The following is a 17,341-nucleotide window of genomic DNA, read 5'->3' as shown; positions in this document are numbered from 1 at the left end:
GCATCCATCAACCCGGAACACAGAAATATCAAAGAACTGATGTCAAACATTACTTGCAATGTATTTTAGAATTACCCCAGTTGAAAAGAAATAATAGCTGTCATCTTTAATGTGAGTAAGTGGTCTTTCCAAGGCAAGTTCTGTCCAATATTCAACCTTCAAAGTTATTCGCTGGTCCCCAGTCTTGCACTAGTGTTGAAATGTTTTACAATTAGTCTGTATAGCATTGCCATAGCAACTGTGGTGTTGTCATTACAGACCTTTATTATTTTCACCATACTGGCCATCTGGACTATGATTCATCTATCTGTTTTTAGATTACTGATCTATTTTCAGCATCCAGTAAGAAAATCTGTAATCCAGCTATCAAGTAAACAAATTATGTATTTGAGACTGACATTTTATATGAAGAAAGTGATTTCTTGCGAGATGTTAAGTAAGATTTGGTTTTGAAATGCTGGAAGCTCAGTGGTCAGAAATCATGTTGTGACAGACTGAACTAAAATCAAACACTATCCTGAATTAAATACATGCCCTAGCAGAATAGCCATCAGCTATTCATTGCTACATTGCTTGTGGGTGATGTATAACTAACTGTTGAGAAATGACCAACACCTGTAAAAAAGTATTTGTGTAATATGTATATCATCACCAGAACTTTTACCTGGGGTTTAGAATTGCATCATTCTTTACAGAACATATTTAAAATGTGTGATCTAACACGTTCAATTAAGTGAATGGATTTCTCCTGGAGTAATGAATTGGACAAGCTTTGTTACCAAGAGCAATAAAATTAAGATCTTCCCTAATGCCTACGTATGCAAGCCCAGTGCAAGTTGTGGCATTGAACTATGGACGGCAAGAATGTTGAATGTTTAATTCCATGACTTTGCTGAGTTGGCTTGTCTCTGCTATTGAAAATACAGCGACACTATAATTGGCTCAGCAATCCAGGCTGGGAAAGAGAAAACAAATCTGAAAGAATTCACACTCTTCATTGCCAGCTAGTGACCTCTGCTGGAAATGTCCCCTGCTGAGGGAATCTAGGGTTAGCCTCTGCGATGATGGTCCAGCATCTGCATAACTTGTTGATATTGCCTGATCAGAATCAAACATAAAGATTGGCCATTTGACCAAGTTACTACGGAGCTGCTGCACAGAACCGCATTTCGCAGATCACCCGTCAGGAGAATTGAATAAACTCAATGGTGATTATCCTATAATTTTACATATGTCTATATGTGTGTCATGATGTGGAGATGCCGGCGTTGGACTGGGGTGAGCACAGTAAGAAGTCTTACAACACCAGGTTAAAGTCCAACAGGTTTGTTTCAAACACGAGCTTTCGGAGCACGGCTCCTTCTTCATGTGTGTAGTTATTTACTACCCGTAATAATTTAAACTTGAAGCAGTTTCACCCTTTTTTTACCCTCTTTGCTCTACCTCTTCATTAGAGATGGTGTGGACAAATTCTGGAGAGGGTTTACATTATCAGAGGAACTTGAAATTCAGTGAACTGTAAATTGCTCATAACAGTTACCACTTGATAATTGACAAATATCTTTGTTTTTCTATGTAATATGGAAAAAAAGTTTAGTGATATACCTAAGAAGTTCAGTGCACAGAATCAACTTGGGCTAGAACCCCAATCTACATTGTGATTGTTGACATAGGGAAAGTGTGGCCAGAAATTATGAAAATACATTTTTAGACTTGAAGTGTGCAGTTTCCATGAGATTTATATTAAGATATGGATATAAAGACAGGACAATAATTGATACCTGGTGTTAATTCAATTCAGGATACTCTGATGACTTCATAAAATGCTTGACTCAATTACTGTCTTATATCTCTGCTGCCAAATTTTACCTTCTGTCATATATTATTTAATCTCCATGATGTTGCTCACAGTGAATTGGAGGATACGCTGCATTTTTAATTCTCAGACTGTGACAAGGCCAACATTTGTTTCCCATCCTTGGTTGCACTTGAGAAGGTGGTGAGCTGCCTTTTGAACTTCTGCCTTTCGCATGGTGATGATGATGGTGCAATACTGTCATCGAAATGTCCCAGTGCTGCTTAATGAACGATGATTTCTGTCCAAGTCAGAATGGTCTGTGAATTTGACGTTGCCATTTTCCATGCACCTGTTATTCTTGTTCTTGAAGATGGTGGAAGTTGTAGGCTTGGAAGGTGTTGCTGTAGAGGCCATAATGAGTTGCTGCCGTGTGTCTTGTAGATAGTATACATCATAGTATAGTATCAGGGCTAACTTGATCTTCTTAAGCCTGAGAAACCCGGCCATGTCACTAACCCATACCCCCGACTTCGGGGTTTCAGAGTCCCTCCACGCCAATAAGATCCGTCTCCGGGCTACCAGGGAAGCAAAAGCCAAAACATCAGCCTCTCTCGACACCTGGACTCCCGGGTCCTCCGACACACCAAACATCGCCACCTCTCGACTCAGAACCACTCGTACCTTCAATACCATGAACATGACATCGGCAAATCCCTACCAAAATCCTCTAAGCTTCGGACATGCCCAAAACATATTGACATGATTTGCGGGCCATCCCACACACCGCCCACATCTATCCTCCACCCCTTCAAAGAACCTGCTCATACAGGCCACAGTCATATGCGCCCTGTGAACCACCTTAAATTGTATCAGGCTAAGCCTGGCACACGAAAATCTATCATCAAAGAAGAGAAGGATGAAGTGCATTCATCACAAGACATAGAAACAAGGGCCATGCTGTGTTTAAATAACTAGCCATAAGTTTGTAAAGACAACTTTAAAAAAAAAAAATTTAGATTACCCAATTATTTTTTCCAATTAAGGGGCAATTTAGCGTGGCCAATCCACCTACTCTGCACATTTTTGGGTTGTGGGGGCGAAACCCACGCAGACACGGGGAGAATGTGCAAACTCCACACGGACAGTGACCCAGAGCCGGGATCGAACCTGGGACCTCAGCGCCGTGAGGCGGTTGTGCTAACCACTAGGCCACCGTGCTGCCCGTGTAAAGACAACTTTAATAAGGACACAGGGAGTCCACACCGAGTAAAATAAATGCACACACGATATTTACGCTGCCGGATAGATCCCTGCCAGGTTCCTATTTTGTCGGTGGCTTACTGGCCAACCTTTTTTACAGAGGTTAATAGAGATTCCACACCCCTAGCGAGAGAGCTCATACTCCGCAAGAACGACAGGGAAGACAATCATTCCCACCCCGTATTGCCCCATGCGGGATATTGCAACGTCTCCTCCAGGCTCTTTACTTCTTGCTGTCACTTCTCTCTGTCCTTTCTTTTTGCCCACCCCCAACTCCCTTGTCACTGTCAGCCCACATTGGCTCAGCACTCAGTCTTAATCTCAAGAACATTTATTTAAAACATGAGAAATGCTTGTAACAATGTACAAGGTAAAGAGGCTGACATACTAGTTTTATCCGCAGTACACTGAGATGGGTAGGTTAATGGCAATAGTGCCAGGTATTTGTGAGTTTGTAAGATTTCTCAAGTTCACAATTCACGTGGGAAACTTAAATATGTAGAAGGCTATGCTTAGGTTTTATGTCCGAATCATGAATATTAAGAAAAGTTCTCAAACTGTGGGTGTTGCAACATGATAATTTACTGGAGGGGTGAACTGCAGCATAAACTGTGGCTCACTTGTTCTCCCTCTTGCTTCTGAGTTGCAAGGTTCTCGCTTCAATTTCCAGTCCAGGACTTAGAATAGCAGAATCTTTACACTGCAGAAGGAGGCCATTCCGCCCATCGTGTCTGCACCAACATTCTGAAAGACCACCCCACCTAGACCCACCCCATCCCTGCAATCCTGTAACCCCACCTAACCTTTGGATACAAATGGGCAACTTATCATGGCCAATCCACCTAATCTACATATCTTTAGACTGTGGGAGGAAACCAAAAGCACCCAGAGGAAACCCACGCAGACACGGAGAGAATGTACAAACTACACAAGGCTGGACTTGAACCCGGGTCCCTGGCATTGCGAGGCAGCATTGCTAACCACTGTGCCACAGTGCCGCTTGAGCACAAAAATCAAAATGATTAATTGAGGTCTGCTTGAGTGGATATAAAGGAACCCATGGCACTGTTTTGAGGCAGAGTAATAATAATAGTATAATAATCTTTATTGTCACAAGTAGGCTTACATTAACACTGCAGTGAAGTTACTGTGAAAAGCCCCTAGTCGCCACACTCCAGCGCCTGTTCGGGTACACGGAGGGAAAATCCAGAAGTCCAAATTCCCTAACAGCATGTCTTTCGGGACTTGTGGGAGGAAACCGGAGCACCCAGAGGAAATTCACGCAGACACAGGGAGAACGTGCAGACTCCGCACATACAGTTACCTGAGCCGGGAATCGAACCTGGGACCCTGGCGCTATGAAGCAATAGTGCTAACCCGCTACCATGGGGGTTATCATCGGTGTCCTGCAGCTTTAAGAACATCAAAAAAACAGAAATTTGTTATTATCACATTGCACTGTGTAGGAATTTACTGCGTGTAAATTGTATGTTTCCTACATTACAAGAGTGACTACACTTCAAAATTATTTAATTGGCTGTAAATTGTGTCCTGTGGTGTCTTTGTTTTAATTTGCAAATGACTTTTTCTCATTGTTGAACAATTTTCAAACTGCTTATCTCATGGCTTCATGGTGTAATTCCTATAACATTGGGGAATGTACCACTAATCCTGGATGTGTTCCACAGGGAACAAAACTGTACATGGGCGGAACTTTTCATGCAACCCGCCGTGGTGGAGGGGCCGCGCCATTGGCCGGCGGCGGGATCTTCTGGTCCAGCTGTTGTCAACAGGGTTTCCCGTTGAATACACCCCTCACTGCCGGGAAACCCAGGGGAGGTGCGCCATCGGCAGGGCTGGAGGATCCTGCTGTGTGAACGGCTGGAAGGTTCTGGCCCATATGTGTGTTGAATTAAATTTGAAGTTGCTGCAACTTTTAAACTTGAAAAATGCTTTCAGGCAAAGACAAATGGTTCATATTGAAGGAAAGTATAAATGAGCATGGAATTGGTTGCAATGTTATGACTCAATTGATTTCTTCACTGAATACATGTATACACGAATGAGCTGTTTTTGATCACCCTTTATATCAAATGCAGTTTTTAAGCTTTCATCTATTTAATTGTAATGTCCTCATCCCACACCCTTCTCGATCTCCGTAACTTACTCTACAACCCTCTGAGATCTCTGCACTATTCCAATTCTGGCCTCTTCCCCAATTTTAACTTGAACCCTGGAATTTCCTCACTAAACGTCACCACCACTCTCTCTTCCTTTATGATGCACTGTAAAATCTACCTCTTTGACCAAGTTTTTGAACATCTGTATTGATGTTTGCGTGTGTTAAAAATGCTTGATTATTGATAAGTGCTTTGGGACATTTTGCTCCAGTAAATGTGCACTAAGTGAATGATAGTTATGTTATGCCAGAAGAATGCTTTTATCCAGTTATCCAGAACAATGAAAGGTGTAAGTGATTGGTGTATTGTGTTCATGTAAAGGATTTGCTATCATCACTTCTAATAATTGTGCCAAATATAATTTTTAGTGTAAATTTATTTTTGATTTCACCAACTCCCTCACTTCCGTTGAACAATTTATCCTCCTCGTGGAAAATTTATTTGGCAAACCGCCAGTGTTGTCTCACCCCTTACCGAGTGGGCCTGCATGCATTATCATGTAAAAGGGCACGGCAAAGCGATGGTTTATGTGAGACTGGAGAGATGCCCCGGACACAGTGTGATGTATGTAGTCACATGCTTAGAGAACAGTCTAGAAGCAACACACTGTAAGCAGCTAGCTTGCACGGTAGGAGCAACACCATATGCATGATCATACTTGGAACTGTAAATAGTTAAACCCTACCAGAAAAGGTGTTTATGTTTAAACACACAAATCTCAAGATCTCATCAGTGAGTCACCAGCACAGCAACATAAAGAGCCACAGAATGACACGGAGTAGGTTATAGCCTGATTCCACCAGATTCCGATCTCCACCCCCTCACCCACCACCCTCCCCTGGGAGAGGTACAATTGGGACAGGGTAGGTGAAAAAGAAGAGAGGGAGGCGGAAACAGGAGAATTTCTTCAAACTCAATATCCCAGTTTTGGTCTATTCTGTCACACAACAACACTTACGAAGGTGAAAGACATAGGTGCTGGCCGAGCTGACCATTGAAATTCATAGAGCGACAGAAGTGCAACCAAAAAGAAGGCATTGGGCGGGATTCTCCATCCCACCGCACCCGTTTTCTGGAGCAGCGCGCCCCCGTCGGCAGCAGGATCCTCCGTCCCATCAGCCGGCCAATGGGGTTTCCCATTGTGGGCACACCCACGTGGTCGGAAAATCTGAGCATGAGTGCGTTGCCCATAAAGCAGGGGTTCCCGCTGATAGAGAATCCGAACCATTGTTTCAGGAGGGAACCACAATAGTAAATCGCAGTAGCATCTTCAGAAGCTGTCTCCTGGGCTGCCCATGAGCCGCTATGTAAAAATCACTTATTTCCAATTTATCTGCTTTACATACACTGATGTTAAATATATGTCAATGATGTACAATTGCATTAACTTAATTGCAATTATTCTAAAGGAGTTATGCAGTTTACGAAAAGTGATTTAGTGGAAAATATTCTTTGAAGACAGTGATTGATGAAGAGCAACATGTGTTCTAGAACATAGAACATAGAGTGCAGAAGGAGGCCATTCGGCCCATCGAGTCTGCACCGACCCACTTAAGCCCTCATTTCCACCCTATCCCCGTAACCCAATAACCCCTCCTAACATTTTTGGTCACTAAGGGCAATTTATCATGGCCAATCCACCTAACCTGCACGTCTTTGGACTGTGGGAGGAAACCGGAGCACCCGGGGGAAAGCCACGCAGACACGGGGAGAATGTGAAATCTCCACATGGTCTGTGACCAGGGGCCAGGATCAAACCCGGGTCCTCAGCGCAGTGAAGCAGCAGTGCTAAGCACTGTGCAACCCTGCTGTCCCAAGTTTTATTTTTTAAAAGCTCAATTTTCTATTTCTTTTCTGGGCTTCCACACCAAATGTCTTTCTACCTGTGAGTGGGCAGGCAGACATCCTGTTCTCAGACCTGCATTCCTTTACATTCGAGTCATCAGGGTAACTGTACAGGAAAGAACAACTTTCCATTCCGTCTTTCTCTATTGTGAACTGTCTAAAAATCCGCATTCTGCCACACCACAATGTGCATTACTGCAACACAACACCATGTACGATCCTTTGTCTTAAGTGTTCAAATTTATAGAACTGTCGTAACAATATAAATTGCTTGTTTGCTTTTATTTAAATTAAATATGACTTTATTTACCTGATATATTAATTTCTCTTTCCTTAGAGCTGAATATCCCTGATGATTTTATTCCAAACGTTTACCTCCAACTTGATCAGCACCTACAGGTAAAATATAATTGAGTTCTGTTTAATTTTAAGAAAAAAAACATTGTCACTTCAATGAATGACACTTTGTAGACCAGTTTCTATTGAAAGTACACAACATTAGAATCTTACACGACCAAAGTATGGTGGCTTGGTACAGGATTACATGTACAAGGGGTTAAAATTCAGAACAATTCTAAAATTATTAAGATTTAATGTGATTGCCACTCTATGCTGTTATGGAGAAGGCTGTAGGATTTTGACACCACGACTATAAAGGAATAGAACATAGAACAGTACAGCACAGAACAGGCCCTTCGGCCCTCGATGTTGTGCCGAGCCATGATCACCCTACTTAAACCCACGTAACCCGTATACCCGTAACCTAACCCAACCCCCATTAACCTTACACTACGGGCAATTTAGCATGGCCAATCCACCTAACCCGCACATCTTTGGACTGTGGGAGGAAACCGGAGCACCCGGAGGAAACCCACGCACACACGGGGAGGACGTGCAGACTCCACACAGACAGTGACCCAGCCGGGAATCGAACCTGGGACCCTGGAGCTGTGAAGCATTGATGCTAACCACCATGCTACCGTGAGGCCCCTATGATATATTTCCAAGTTAGGATGATGTGTGGCTTGGAGGAGATCTTGCAGATGTTGGTGTTTGTTCCCATGAATCTGCTACTTCTGCCCTTCTAGTGATAAAGGTCAGGGGGTTTGGAAAGTGCTGTCAAATTTGTGGTGGTGCATCTTGAATACAGTATATAGCGCTGTCACTGCGCTGGTGGAGTAGGGAATGGAAGTTTAAGGTGGGAAATCGGGTGGCAGTCAAGTTGCTGATTTCCCCTGGATGGTGTCGAGCTGCACTTATCCATGCAAGGGGAGAAAATTCTACCACACGCCTTGGCTCAAGACTATAATGAGATTGGAGTCAAGTGCTCCTGATGGAGCCCAAGTTGAACAGGTTATGGATATCTAGGTGCTGCTTGACTGCACTGTCATTGACATTTTCATTACATTGCTGATGGTTGAAAATAGGCTCACTGGTAATAGACTGGACTGGATTTTATTTTTTCGCAGTCAGTATATACCTGGACCATTTTCCACTTAGTTGGGTATATGCCTGTGTTGTAGCTGCACTGGAACATCATGGTTTGTGTTGCAACTAGTTCTGGAAAACAAGACTTTAGCTTTACTGCCAAGATGTTGTTGGAGCCATAAACTTGGCTAAATCCAGTGTGCTCAACTGTATTTGATTAATCAAATTGGCTGAAGATTCATATCAATGATGCTGGGGACCTCAGGGGCAGGCTGAGGTGTATCACCCACTCAGCATGCTGCAGCTATGTCTTTTGCACAGATGTGTTGAACTTAACCATCCATGGGATGGGGATATTCATGGAGCCTCCTTTTTCCATTAGTTGGCCACCCCCATTTACAACATGATGCGACAGGACTGATCTAGTTCTTTGGTTGTGGTATCACGTGGCTCTGCCACTGTTTAGCATGATTGTAACCTGTGGTTTCAGCAAGTCAGCATCTCATTTTTAAGGGTGCCTGTTGATGTTTCCAGCATGTTTGGTCCTCCTGTTTATTGGGCAATGAGGTTACTAATTGTGGTGGAATACAATTCTCATGAGGGCACCATCTCAGATTAAAGGGACGATCCTTTAAAACAGAGATGAGGAGGAATTTCTTCAGTCAGAGGGGGGTGAACCTGTGGAACTCTTTGCCGCAGAAGGCTGTGGAGGCCAAATCACTGTGTGTCTTTAAGACAGAGATAGATAGGTTCTTGATTAATAAGGGGTATGGGGAGAAGGCAGGAGAATGTGGATGAGAAAATATCGGCCATGATTGAGTGGCGGAGCAGACTTGATGGGCCAAGTGGCCTAATTCTGCTCCTATGTACTATGGATGGCAATGGCCAAAGCGCCTCATGGATGTCCAATTTTGAGCTTCTAGTTCTGTTCTAAGCCTATTCCATTTTGCATGATGATAGTGCCTTGCAATACAATGGAGGGTGTCCTTGGTGTGAAGATGGGACTTTGTCTCTGCAAGCACTATGCCCCTACCAATACTGTCATGGACAGTTGCCTTAGCGACAAGTATATTGATGGGATGAGGTCATGTTGGTTCACACGACATCTATCACAGGCCCAGTTTGATAGATATGTCCTTCGAGCTCAGCCAGGTGAGTCAGCATTTGAGCCACTTTTGGTAATGGACATTGAAGACCCCACACAGAGTACATGCTTCCTTGCTACCTTCAGTGCTTCTTGCAAGTGATGTTCAACATGGAGCAGTACTGATTCATCAGCTGAGAGAGGGCAGTAGGTGGTAATCGGCAGATCCCCTTCCCACCGGTGCTTTTTAAAGGGATCATCAACTCTTTTCAGGTTAGTTGTTGATTTATTTCTACTAGCTGTTACTATGATTTTACAAGTGTTTGGTGCTTTCTGAAGGTCTTTAAAGATGCTAATGTCTCCAGGGAGTGCTGTTGCAGGTGCTGAAGAATTTTGTCCTGACTCCCAGACATGGGAGCAGTAGTAGGCATTCCCTTTGGATTAATGGAGTAGGAATTGGAGAATGAGCTAAGGGCCTGCAGAGTAGGACAAGCAACGAGAAAAGGGAGGAGGAGAGGGAGAAGTGTCCTCAGCAAGGGGCCATAAATCCCCAGAGTGTTTGGGGAGTAATTCTCCTATTGTGTCAGATATCTGTGCTGCTGTGATGTCCCCACTGAAATTTACCACCTGCTGCAGCTACAGCTGCAAACTAAGAGCAGACAAGGACTGCATGGCCAATGTCTGTAAAGGTGGCCTTTTTTTATTCATTCATGGGATGTGGGCTTCTATGCCCATGCAGAATTGTCCTTGAGAATGTGATGGTGAGCTGCCTTCTTGAATCACTGCAGACCTTGTGATGTCGGTACATTCAGTGTAGTTAGGGAGGGAGTTCCAGGATTTTGACACAGCGGCAGTGATAGAACGGCGTTATATATCCAAGTCAGGATGGTGAGTGACTTGGAAGGGAACATCCAGATAGTGGTGTTCCAGGGTATCTGCTGCTCTTGTCCTTCTAGATGGTAGCAGTCGTGGGTTTGGAAGGTGCTGCGTAAGGAGCCTTGGTGAGTTGCTGCAGTGCATCTTGTAGATGGTACACACACCTGCCATTATGTGTTGATGGTGGAGGGAATGAATGTTTGTGGATGAGGTGGCAATCAAACAGGCAACTTTGTCCTGGATGGTGTCAAGTTTCTCAAAGACCCAGAGGAAGGCCAGCGGATAGAATGGGATGAGCGAAAGTCCGCCATTGAGTGAGCTGATGAGTCTGACAGGAAGGTAGATGGTGGAGGCTAGATCATTGGGTGGGGCAGCTCCCCTCTAACCGAGGTGGTGGCTGGAGAATTAGATGCAGTTTCACAAGCACATGGAGGTGCTGCGGAGGGAGATGATGGCTGTGATGAAAGAGTTGGTAATCATCATGGAATCCCGAAGTGAAGAAGGAGATCATTCGGCCCATTGGGTCTGCAGCAAACCTCTAAAGAGCATTCCACTCAAGCCCACTTCCTCATCCTGTCCCAATAACCCCTTAACCTATCCTACACATCCCTGGATACGAAGGGGCAATTTAGCATGGCCAATCCACCTAACCTGCACATCTTTGGCCTGTGGGAGGAAACCAGAGCATGGGGAGAATTGATCCGGTGAAGGCGGCAGTGTTGAAGACATCAGCCGAGGTACGGGAGCAAGGAGAGAAGTTGGCGGGGGTGGATGAAGCTCTCTCAGCACAGTGACCAGTTCACCTCGATGGATGAGAAGCTGTGGAGGGTGGCGGACGCTAACAAAGGGCTCAGAGGTAAGGTGGAGGACCTGGAGAACATGTCAAGGTGGCAAAACCTATGGATCGTGGGCCTTCCTGAGGGGGTGGAGCGCCCTGAGGCCAATCACCTACTTTGCGAAGATGCTGGCAGAGCTGTTGGGGGAGGGGGAAGAACCCTCCTGATATGAGCTGAACAGGGCACACCGTTTGCCCAGGCCGAAGCCGAAAGCAGATGAGCCACCAAGGGCAGTTATAATTTGCTTCCAAGGGGCAGCTCGGTAGCGCAGTGGTTAGCACTGATGCGTACGGCACTGAGGACCCGGGTTCAGTCTCGGCTCGGGGTCACTGTCCGTGCGGAGTTTGCACATTCTCCCCGTGTCTGCGTGGGTTCCACCCCACAACCCAATGATGTGCAGAGTAAGTGGATTGGCCACGCTAAATTGCCCCTTAATTGGAAAAAAATTACAGGATACTCTAAATTTATAATAAAAAGTAATTTGCTTCCGTAAGTTTCATGTTAAGGAGAAGGTCCTGAGTTGGGTGAAGCAAAGGCGCGACGTGAAGTAGGAAGGCGTTGGTATTCATATATAAAAAGGCTTGATGGTGGAACTGGCGAGAAGGTGGGTGGCCTTCAGACGGGTGAAAGCGGCATTGCTTAGCAACGGCGTGAGGTTTGGAGTGGTCTACCCGGCGAATTGGGACATGATCTGAGGGGATGGGGACTGAGCATTGTCTTTGTGATGAAGGGTTACTGTACCCTTAACAGCATGTAGGTGATGCCCCTTTAAGACCAGGTTTGAAACCCTGGGGGACTCCGCCTCTGGCTCCGCCCACCAGGGAGCTGTATATAAGATGAAGCCCTGTAGGCGCACTCAGTGAGCACACCTCTCGGTAACTGGTTAGTTCTCTGCGTATTAAAGCCTTCATTTACCTTTCCACACTCTCGTGTCGTTATTGAGGGTACTACAATTTAATAAGTAGAAAATGTTAGGATGGACGCCGGTCTCAAGCCAGAAAGGCTCAACCTGGAAGCACAGACACCGGAGGCCAAAGAAACTTTTAAGTACTGGCTCCGCTGCTCCGAGGCCTACCTGGAATCCTCGGCAGCTCCTGTCGAAGGGCCTCGCAAGCTGCGCCTACTCCACGCCCGGGTGAGCCATAGAATCCGCCATAATCGAGAAGGCGACCACTTACGACGAGGCGATCAAGATCCTGCAAAAACGTTTCGTCAAACCCATAAATGAGGTACATGCACGGCACCTGCTCTCTACCTGTCGGCAGTGCTCAGGGGAAACGCTGGACGAGTACGTGGAAAAACTCACCGCGCTCGCCAGGAACTGCAACCTTCAGGATGTGACGGGGGAAGTCCACATGAACCTGCACATCCGAGATGCCTTCGTGTCCGGCATCCGTTCGACCTATATCAGGCAGCGCATCCTTGAAAATGGAGCTAAAGACCTTCAGGACACAGTAACGCTCACCACCTCACTGGAAGTGGCCCGCCACAACCTAGGCACGTATCCCGCGGACCTGCAAACCCCCCTCGGACTTCCCCAGACTCGGCCATGCTACGGGCTTGCACCGCGCGGCGACCTGCCCAGACCAGGGGCACACCGTGCCATTTCTGTGGGCAGGGCCAGCATCCACATCAACGCCGTCCAGCCCGCTCTGCCATCTGCAACGACTGCGGAAAGAAGGGGCATTTTGCGAGGGTCTGCCTGGCCAGGCCCAAGCCCCAGAAACAAAAAGCTCACCAGGGCCGAAATTCGAGCTTACAGGCCTGCGGGCCCCGCAACACGGCTGCGCACCAGCTGTACACGCCCCTTTCTGACGTGTAATCGGCCTCGTGCGAGTCATGGGGCGGCCATCTTGGTGGCGGCCATCTTCTAAACCCGACACGTGCGACTGACGGCGGTGGCCATTTTGTGAATCTGACTCGGCTGAGGACTCAGACTACCCGCAACTGGGAGCGATCGCCCTCGCCCAATCGCGGCCAAAGCACCTGCGGAACTCCAGATCAACGTGGGCGACACTCCCTGCCTCTTCGACTCTGGGAGCACGGAGAGCTTTGTCCATCCAGAAACGGTAAGGCGCTGCTCCTTGCGCACCTATCCTGCTTCCCAAACCATAGCCCTCGCCTCCGGGTCCCACTCGGTCCAAATCAAGGGGTATTGTATTGTGCATCTTGCAATCCAGGGCGCCGAATATGCTCGTTTCAAGCTCTATATCCTCCCTCACCTCTGCGCCCCCCTGCTGCTCGATCTGGATTTCCAATGCAACCACCGAAGTCTGACCCTGAAGTTCGGCGGACCCTTGACTCCCCTCACGGTATGCAGCCTTGCAACACTGAAAGTTGCACCCCCCTCACTATTCGCGAACCTCACCCCCGACTGTAAGCCCGTCGCCACCAGGAGCCGGCGGTACAGTGCCCAAAGTATGACTTTTATCAAGTCAGAGGTCCAGTGTTTACTGAAAGAGGGGGTCATCGAGGCTAGCAACAGCCCCTGGAGAGCACAAGCGCTGGTAGTATGGTCCGGGGAAAAGAAACGGATGGTCGTGGACGACAGCCAGACCATAAACCGCTTCACGCAGCCTGATGCGTACCCCCTTCCTCGCATAGCAGAGATGGTCAATCGGATCGCTCAATACCGTGTATTTTCCACTGCGATCTAAAATCCGCCTCCCACCAGCTCCCTATCCGACTGAAAGACCACCTCTATACTGCCTTCGAAGCAGCCGGCCGGCTCTTCCACTTCCTCAGGGTCCCCTTCGGCGTCACAAATGGGGTCTCCGTCTTCCAGAGGGCGATGGACCAAATGGTGGACCAATACGGCTTGCGGGCTACATACCCGTACTTGGACAATGTCACCATCTGTGGCCATGATCAGCAGGACCATGACGCAAACCTTGAAAAGTTTCTCCAGACTGCCCGGGCCCTCAACCTGACCTACAACAAGGAAACATGCGTTTTCCACAAAACCCGATTAGCCATCCTCGGCTATGTCATGGAAAACGGGGTCCTAGGTCCCGACCCCGACCGCATGCGCCCCCTTAAGGAACTCCCCCCTCCCCCGTAGCCTCAAGGCCCTCAAACGGTGCTCGGGGCTTTTCTCCTATTCCGCCCAGTGGGTCCTCAGATATGCGGACAAAGCCCGCCCACTCATAAAGACCACGACATTTCCCCTGACGGGTGAGGCCCGGACGGCCTTCAGTCACATCAAGGCCGACATCATCAAGGTCGCATTGCACGCGGTGGACGAAACCATCCCTTTCCAGGTAGAGAGCGATGCGTCAGACATCGCCCTGGCTGCTACCCTCAACCAGGCAGGCAGGCCAGAAGCATTCTTCTCCCGGACCCTCACCGCCTTCGAGATTCGGCACTCTGCAGTCGAAAAGAAGGCACAAGCCATAGTGGAGGCTGTGCGGCACTGGAGGCACTACCTAGCTGGTAGGAGGTTCACCCTCATCACCGACCAACGGTCGGTAGCCTTCATGTTTGATAACGCACAACGGGGCAAAATTTAAAATGATAAAATCTTGAGGTGAAGGATCGAACTCTCCACCTACGCGTACGATATTAAGTATAGTCCAAGGGAGCTCGACAAGCCCCCAAATGCCCTGTCCCGCGGCACGTGCGCCAAGGCGCAAGAGGATTGCCTGCAGGCTATCCACGATGACCTCTGTCACCCGGGGGTTACCCGGCTCACCCACTTTGTCAAGTCCCGAAACCTACCTTACTCCACCAAGGAGATCAAGGCCATGACCAAGGCTTGCCAGATCTGCGCGGAGTGCAAACCGCACTTTTACCGGCCAGACAAGGCTCGCCTCGTAAAGGCCTCGGGGCCCTTTGAGCAACTAAGTGTGGACTTCAAAGGTCCCCTCCCATCCACCAACCGCAACATCTACTTCCAAAACATCATCGACGAGTTCCCCCGCTTCCCATTCGCCGTTCCCTGTCCCGACATGACCTCGGCCACCGTGATAAAGGCACTGCACAGAATCTTCACCCTGTTTGGTTTCCCCGCTTATATCCACAGCGACCGTGGTACATCGTTCATGCTCAGCAAGGGCATCGCCTCGAGCAGAACGGCCAGTTATAACCCGCGGGCAGGTGGGGAGAGAGAACGCGACAGTTTGGAAGGCTGTCCTTCTGGCCCTACGGTCGAGAAGTCTCCCAACCACACCCGCTGGCAGGAGGTCCGACCCGATGCCCTAAACTCCATTAGGTCGCTCCTCTGCACGGCCACGAATGAGACCCCTCGCAACCGCTTGTTTGTCTTCCCCAGGAAGTCCAACTCTGGGATCTCGCTTCCACCTTGGTTGACGGCTCCGGGACCTGTTCTTCTCTGGAGGCACGCGAGGAGCCATAATACGGACCCCCTGGTCGAGAGGGTCCAACTGCTACATGCAAACCCCCGATACGCCTACGGCGCTCACCATGATGGCAGACAAGACACGATTTCCCTCTGGGATCTGGCACCCGCTGGTTCCCCCACTGAAGCCCCCCCCTGGGCCCCCACACCGCCGGTAGACACTGTTCGCGCCCCCCCCCCCCCCCCAGCACCCCTCCACACTCCCCGCCGGCACCGCTATCCCCAGCTATTCCCCCTGCCCCCCGACCCCCTACCCCGACCCAGACGAAGGCTCCGACCACCGTGCTCCCGGATGTACCCTCACCAAAGACCTCCGTGTCCGCTGCACTACCGCCTGAGCTGAGAAGGTCGATGAGGACGATCAGGCTGCCAAAAAGAATAGACATGTAATTCCACTTCACCCCCGATGGACTCTGCGTTTTTTATAAACGGGGTGAATGTGATGAATGGTTACTGTACCCTCAACACCATGTAGGTGATGCTCTTTTAAAACCGGGTTCGGAACCCTGTGGGACTCCGCCTCTGGCTCCGCCCACCACGGAGCCATATATAGGGTGATGCCCTGTAGGCGGCACTCAGTAAGCACTCATCTCTGTAGCTGGCTGGTTCTTTGCTTGCTTATTAAAGCCTTCATTTACCAAATTCCCAATCTCGTGTCGTTATTGAGGGTACATAGAACATAGAACAGTACAGCACAGAACAGGCCCTTCGGCCCTCAATGTTGTGCCGAGCCATGATCACCCTACTCAAACCCATGTATTCACCCTATACCCGTAACCCAACAACCCCCCCCCCTTAACCTTACTTTTTAGGACACTATGGGCAATTTAGCATGGCCAATCCACCTAACCCGCACATCTTTGGACTGTGGGAGGAAACCGGAGCACCCGGAGGAAACCCACGCACACACGGGGAGGATGTGCAGACTCTGCACAGACAGTGACCCAGCCGGGAATCGAACCTGGGACCCTGGAGCTGTGAAGCATTTATGCTAACCACAATGCTACCCTGCTGCCCTACTACAGTCTTTATCCCTCTTTTTGTTGTTTTTCGTTTTGTATATGTTGGTGGGAGCGTCTGGGTTTTGGGTTTGTTTAACGGTAGTTTGTCTTTATTTATAGTTGGTTACAAGTATATTAGCCTTTGGGGGTTTGGGCGGTTTTCTGGGGCTTGGTATTGCACTGGTTTTGTGTTTTTCTGGGACTGGGTTGTGGAGGAGGGGATTGGGAGGAGGGGGGGCCTGGGCAGGGGCCTCCGCACTAGCAAGCAAAGGTTGGCTGGTGAACAGGAGTGTGATGGGGGGAGGTTCCCGTGGTTGTTCGAGCCTGGTCAAACAGGTTTCGTTGAGCCTGGGAAGTGTGAAAAGTGGGGGGATGGGATCGATACTGGGAGAGGTGTTTGCAAAAGGAAGTGGATTGGGGGATTCCCGGAGGGAGAGGGGAAATGTTCAATGGAAACAAAAGGATGGGGTGGGCCAGGCCTGAGGGTCAGGGCCGAGAGTTATGATGATGGCAGATAGGATGACTGGGGGAAGGGAGACACACCGGTCAGAATAGTGGTGAGGAGGTTAGGGGGACTGGTGAAGGATCTGACGGTTTTTACACATTGAAGAGCTTAAAGGCCGATACTCATCTAAGGGTGAAGGATCAGGGGAGGCTTAGGAAGGGTTGGATGAGT

At 48.3% G+C, this 17,341-nt stretch overlaps 1 protein-coding gene across 5 annotated transcripts in view; it reads left to right on the top strand.

Moving 5' to 3' along the window:
- Positions 1-17,341, top strand: part of map3k7cl (map3k7 C-terminal like) — a 167,663-nt gene that overhangs the window by 75,845 nt on the left and 74,477 nt on the right. For all 5 annotated transcript variants that reach the window (XM_038802366.1, XM_038802368.1, XM_038802365.1 and 2 more), the window contains one exon: positions 7,421-7,482. In XM_038802366.1, coding sequence (XP_038658294.1) covers positions 7,421-7,482 — 62 coding nt within the window. The remainder of the gene's footprint in view (positions 1-7,420; positions 7,483-17,341) is intronic.

The sequence above is a fragment of the Scyliorhinus canicula genome, chromosome 7, assembly GCF_902713615.1.
Source record: "Scyliorhinus canicula chromosome 7, sScyCan1.1, whole genome shotgun sequence".
Lineage (NCBI taxonomy): Eukaryota > Metazoa > Chordata > Chondrichthyes > Carcharhiniformes > Scyliorhinidae > Scyliorhinus > Scyliorhinus canicula.
The sequence above is the reverse complement of the archived record's forward strand: the minus strand, read 5'-3'. Positions and strand labels throughout refer to the sequence as shown.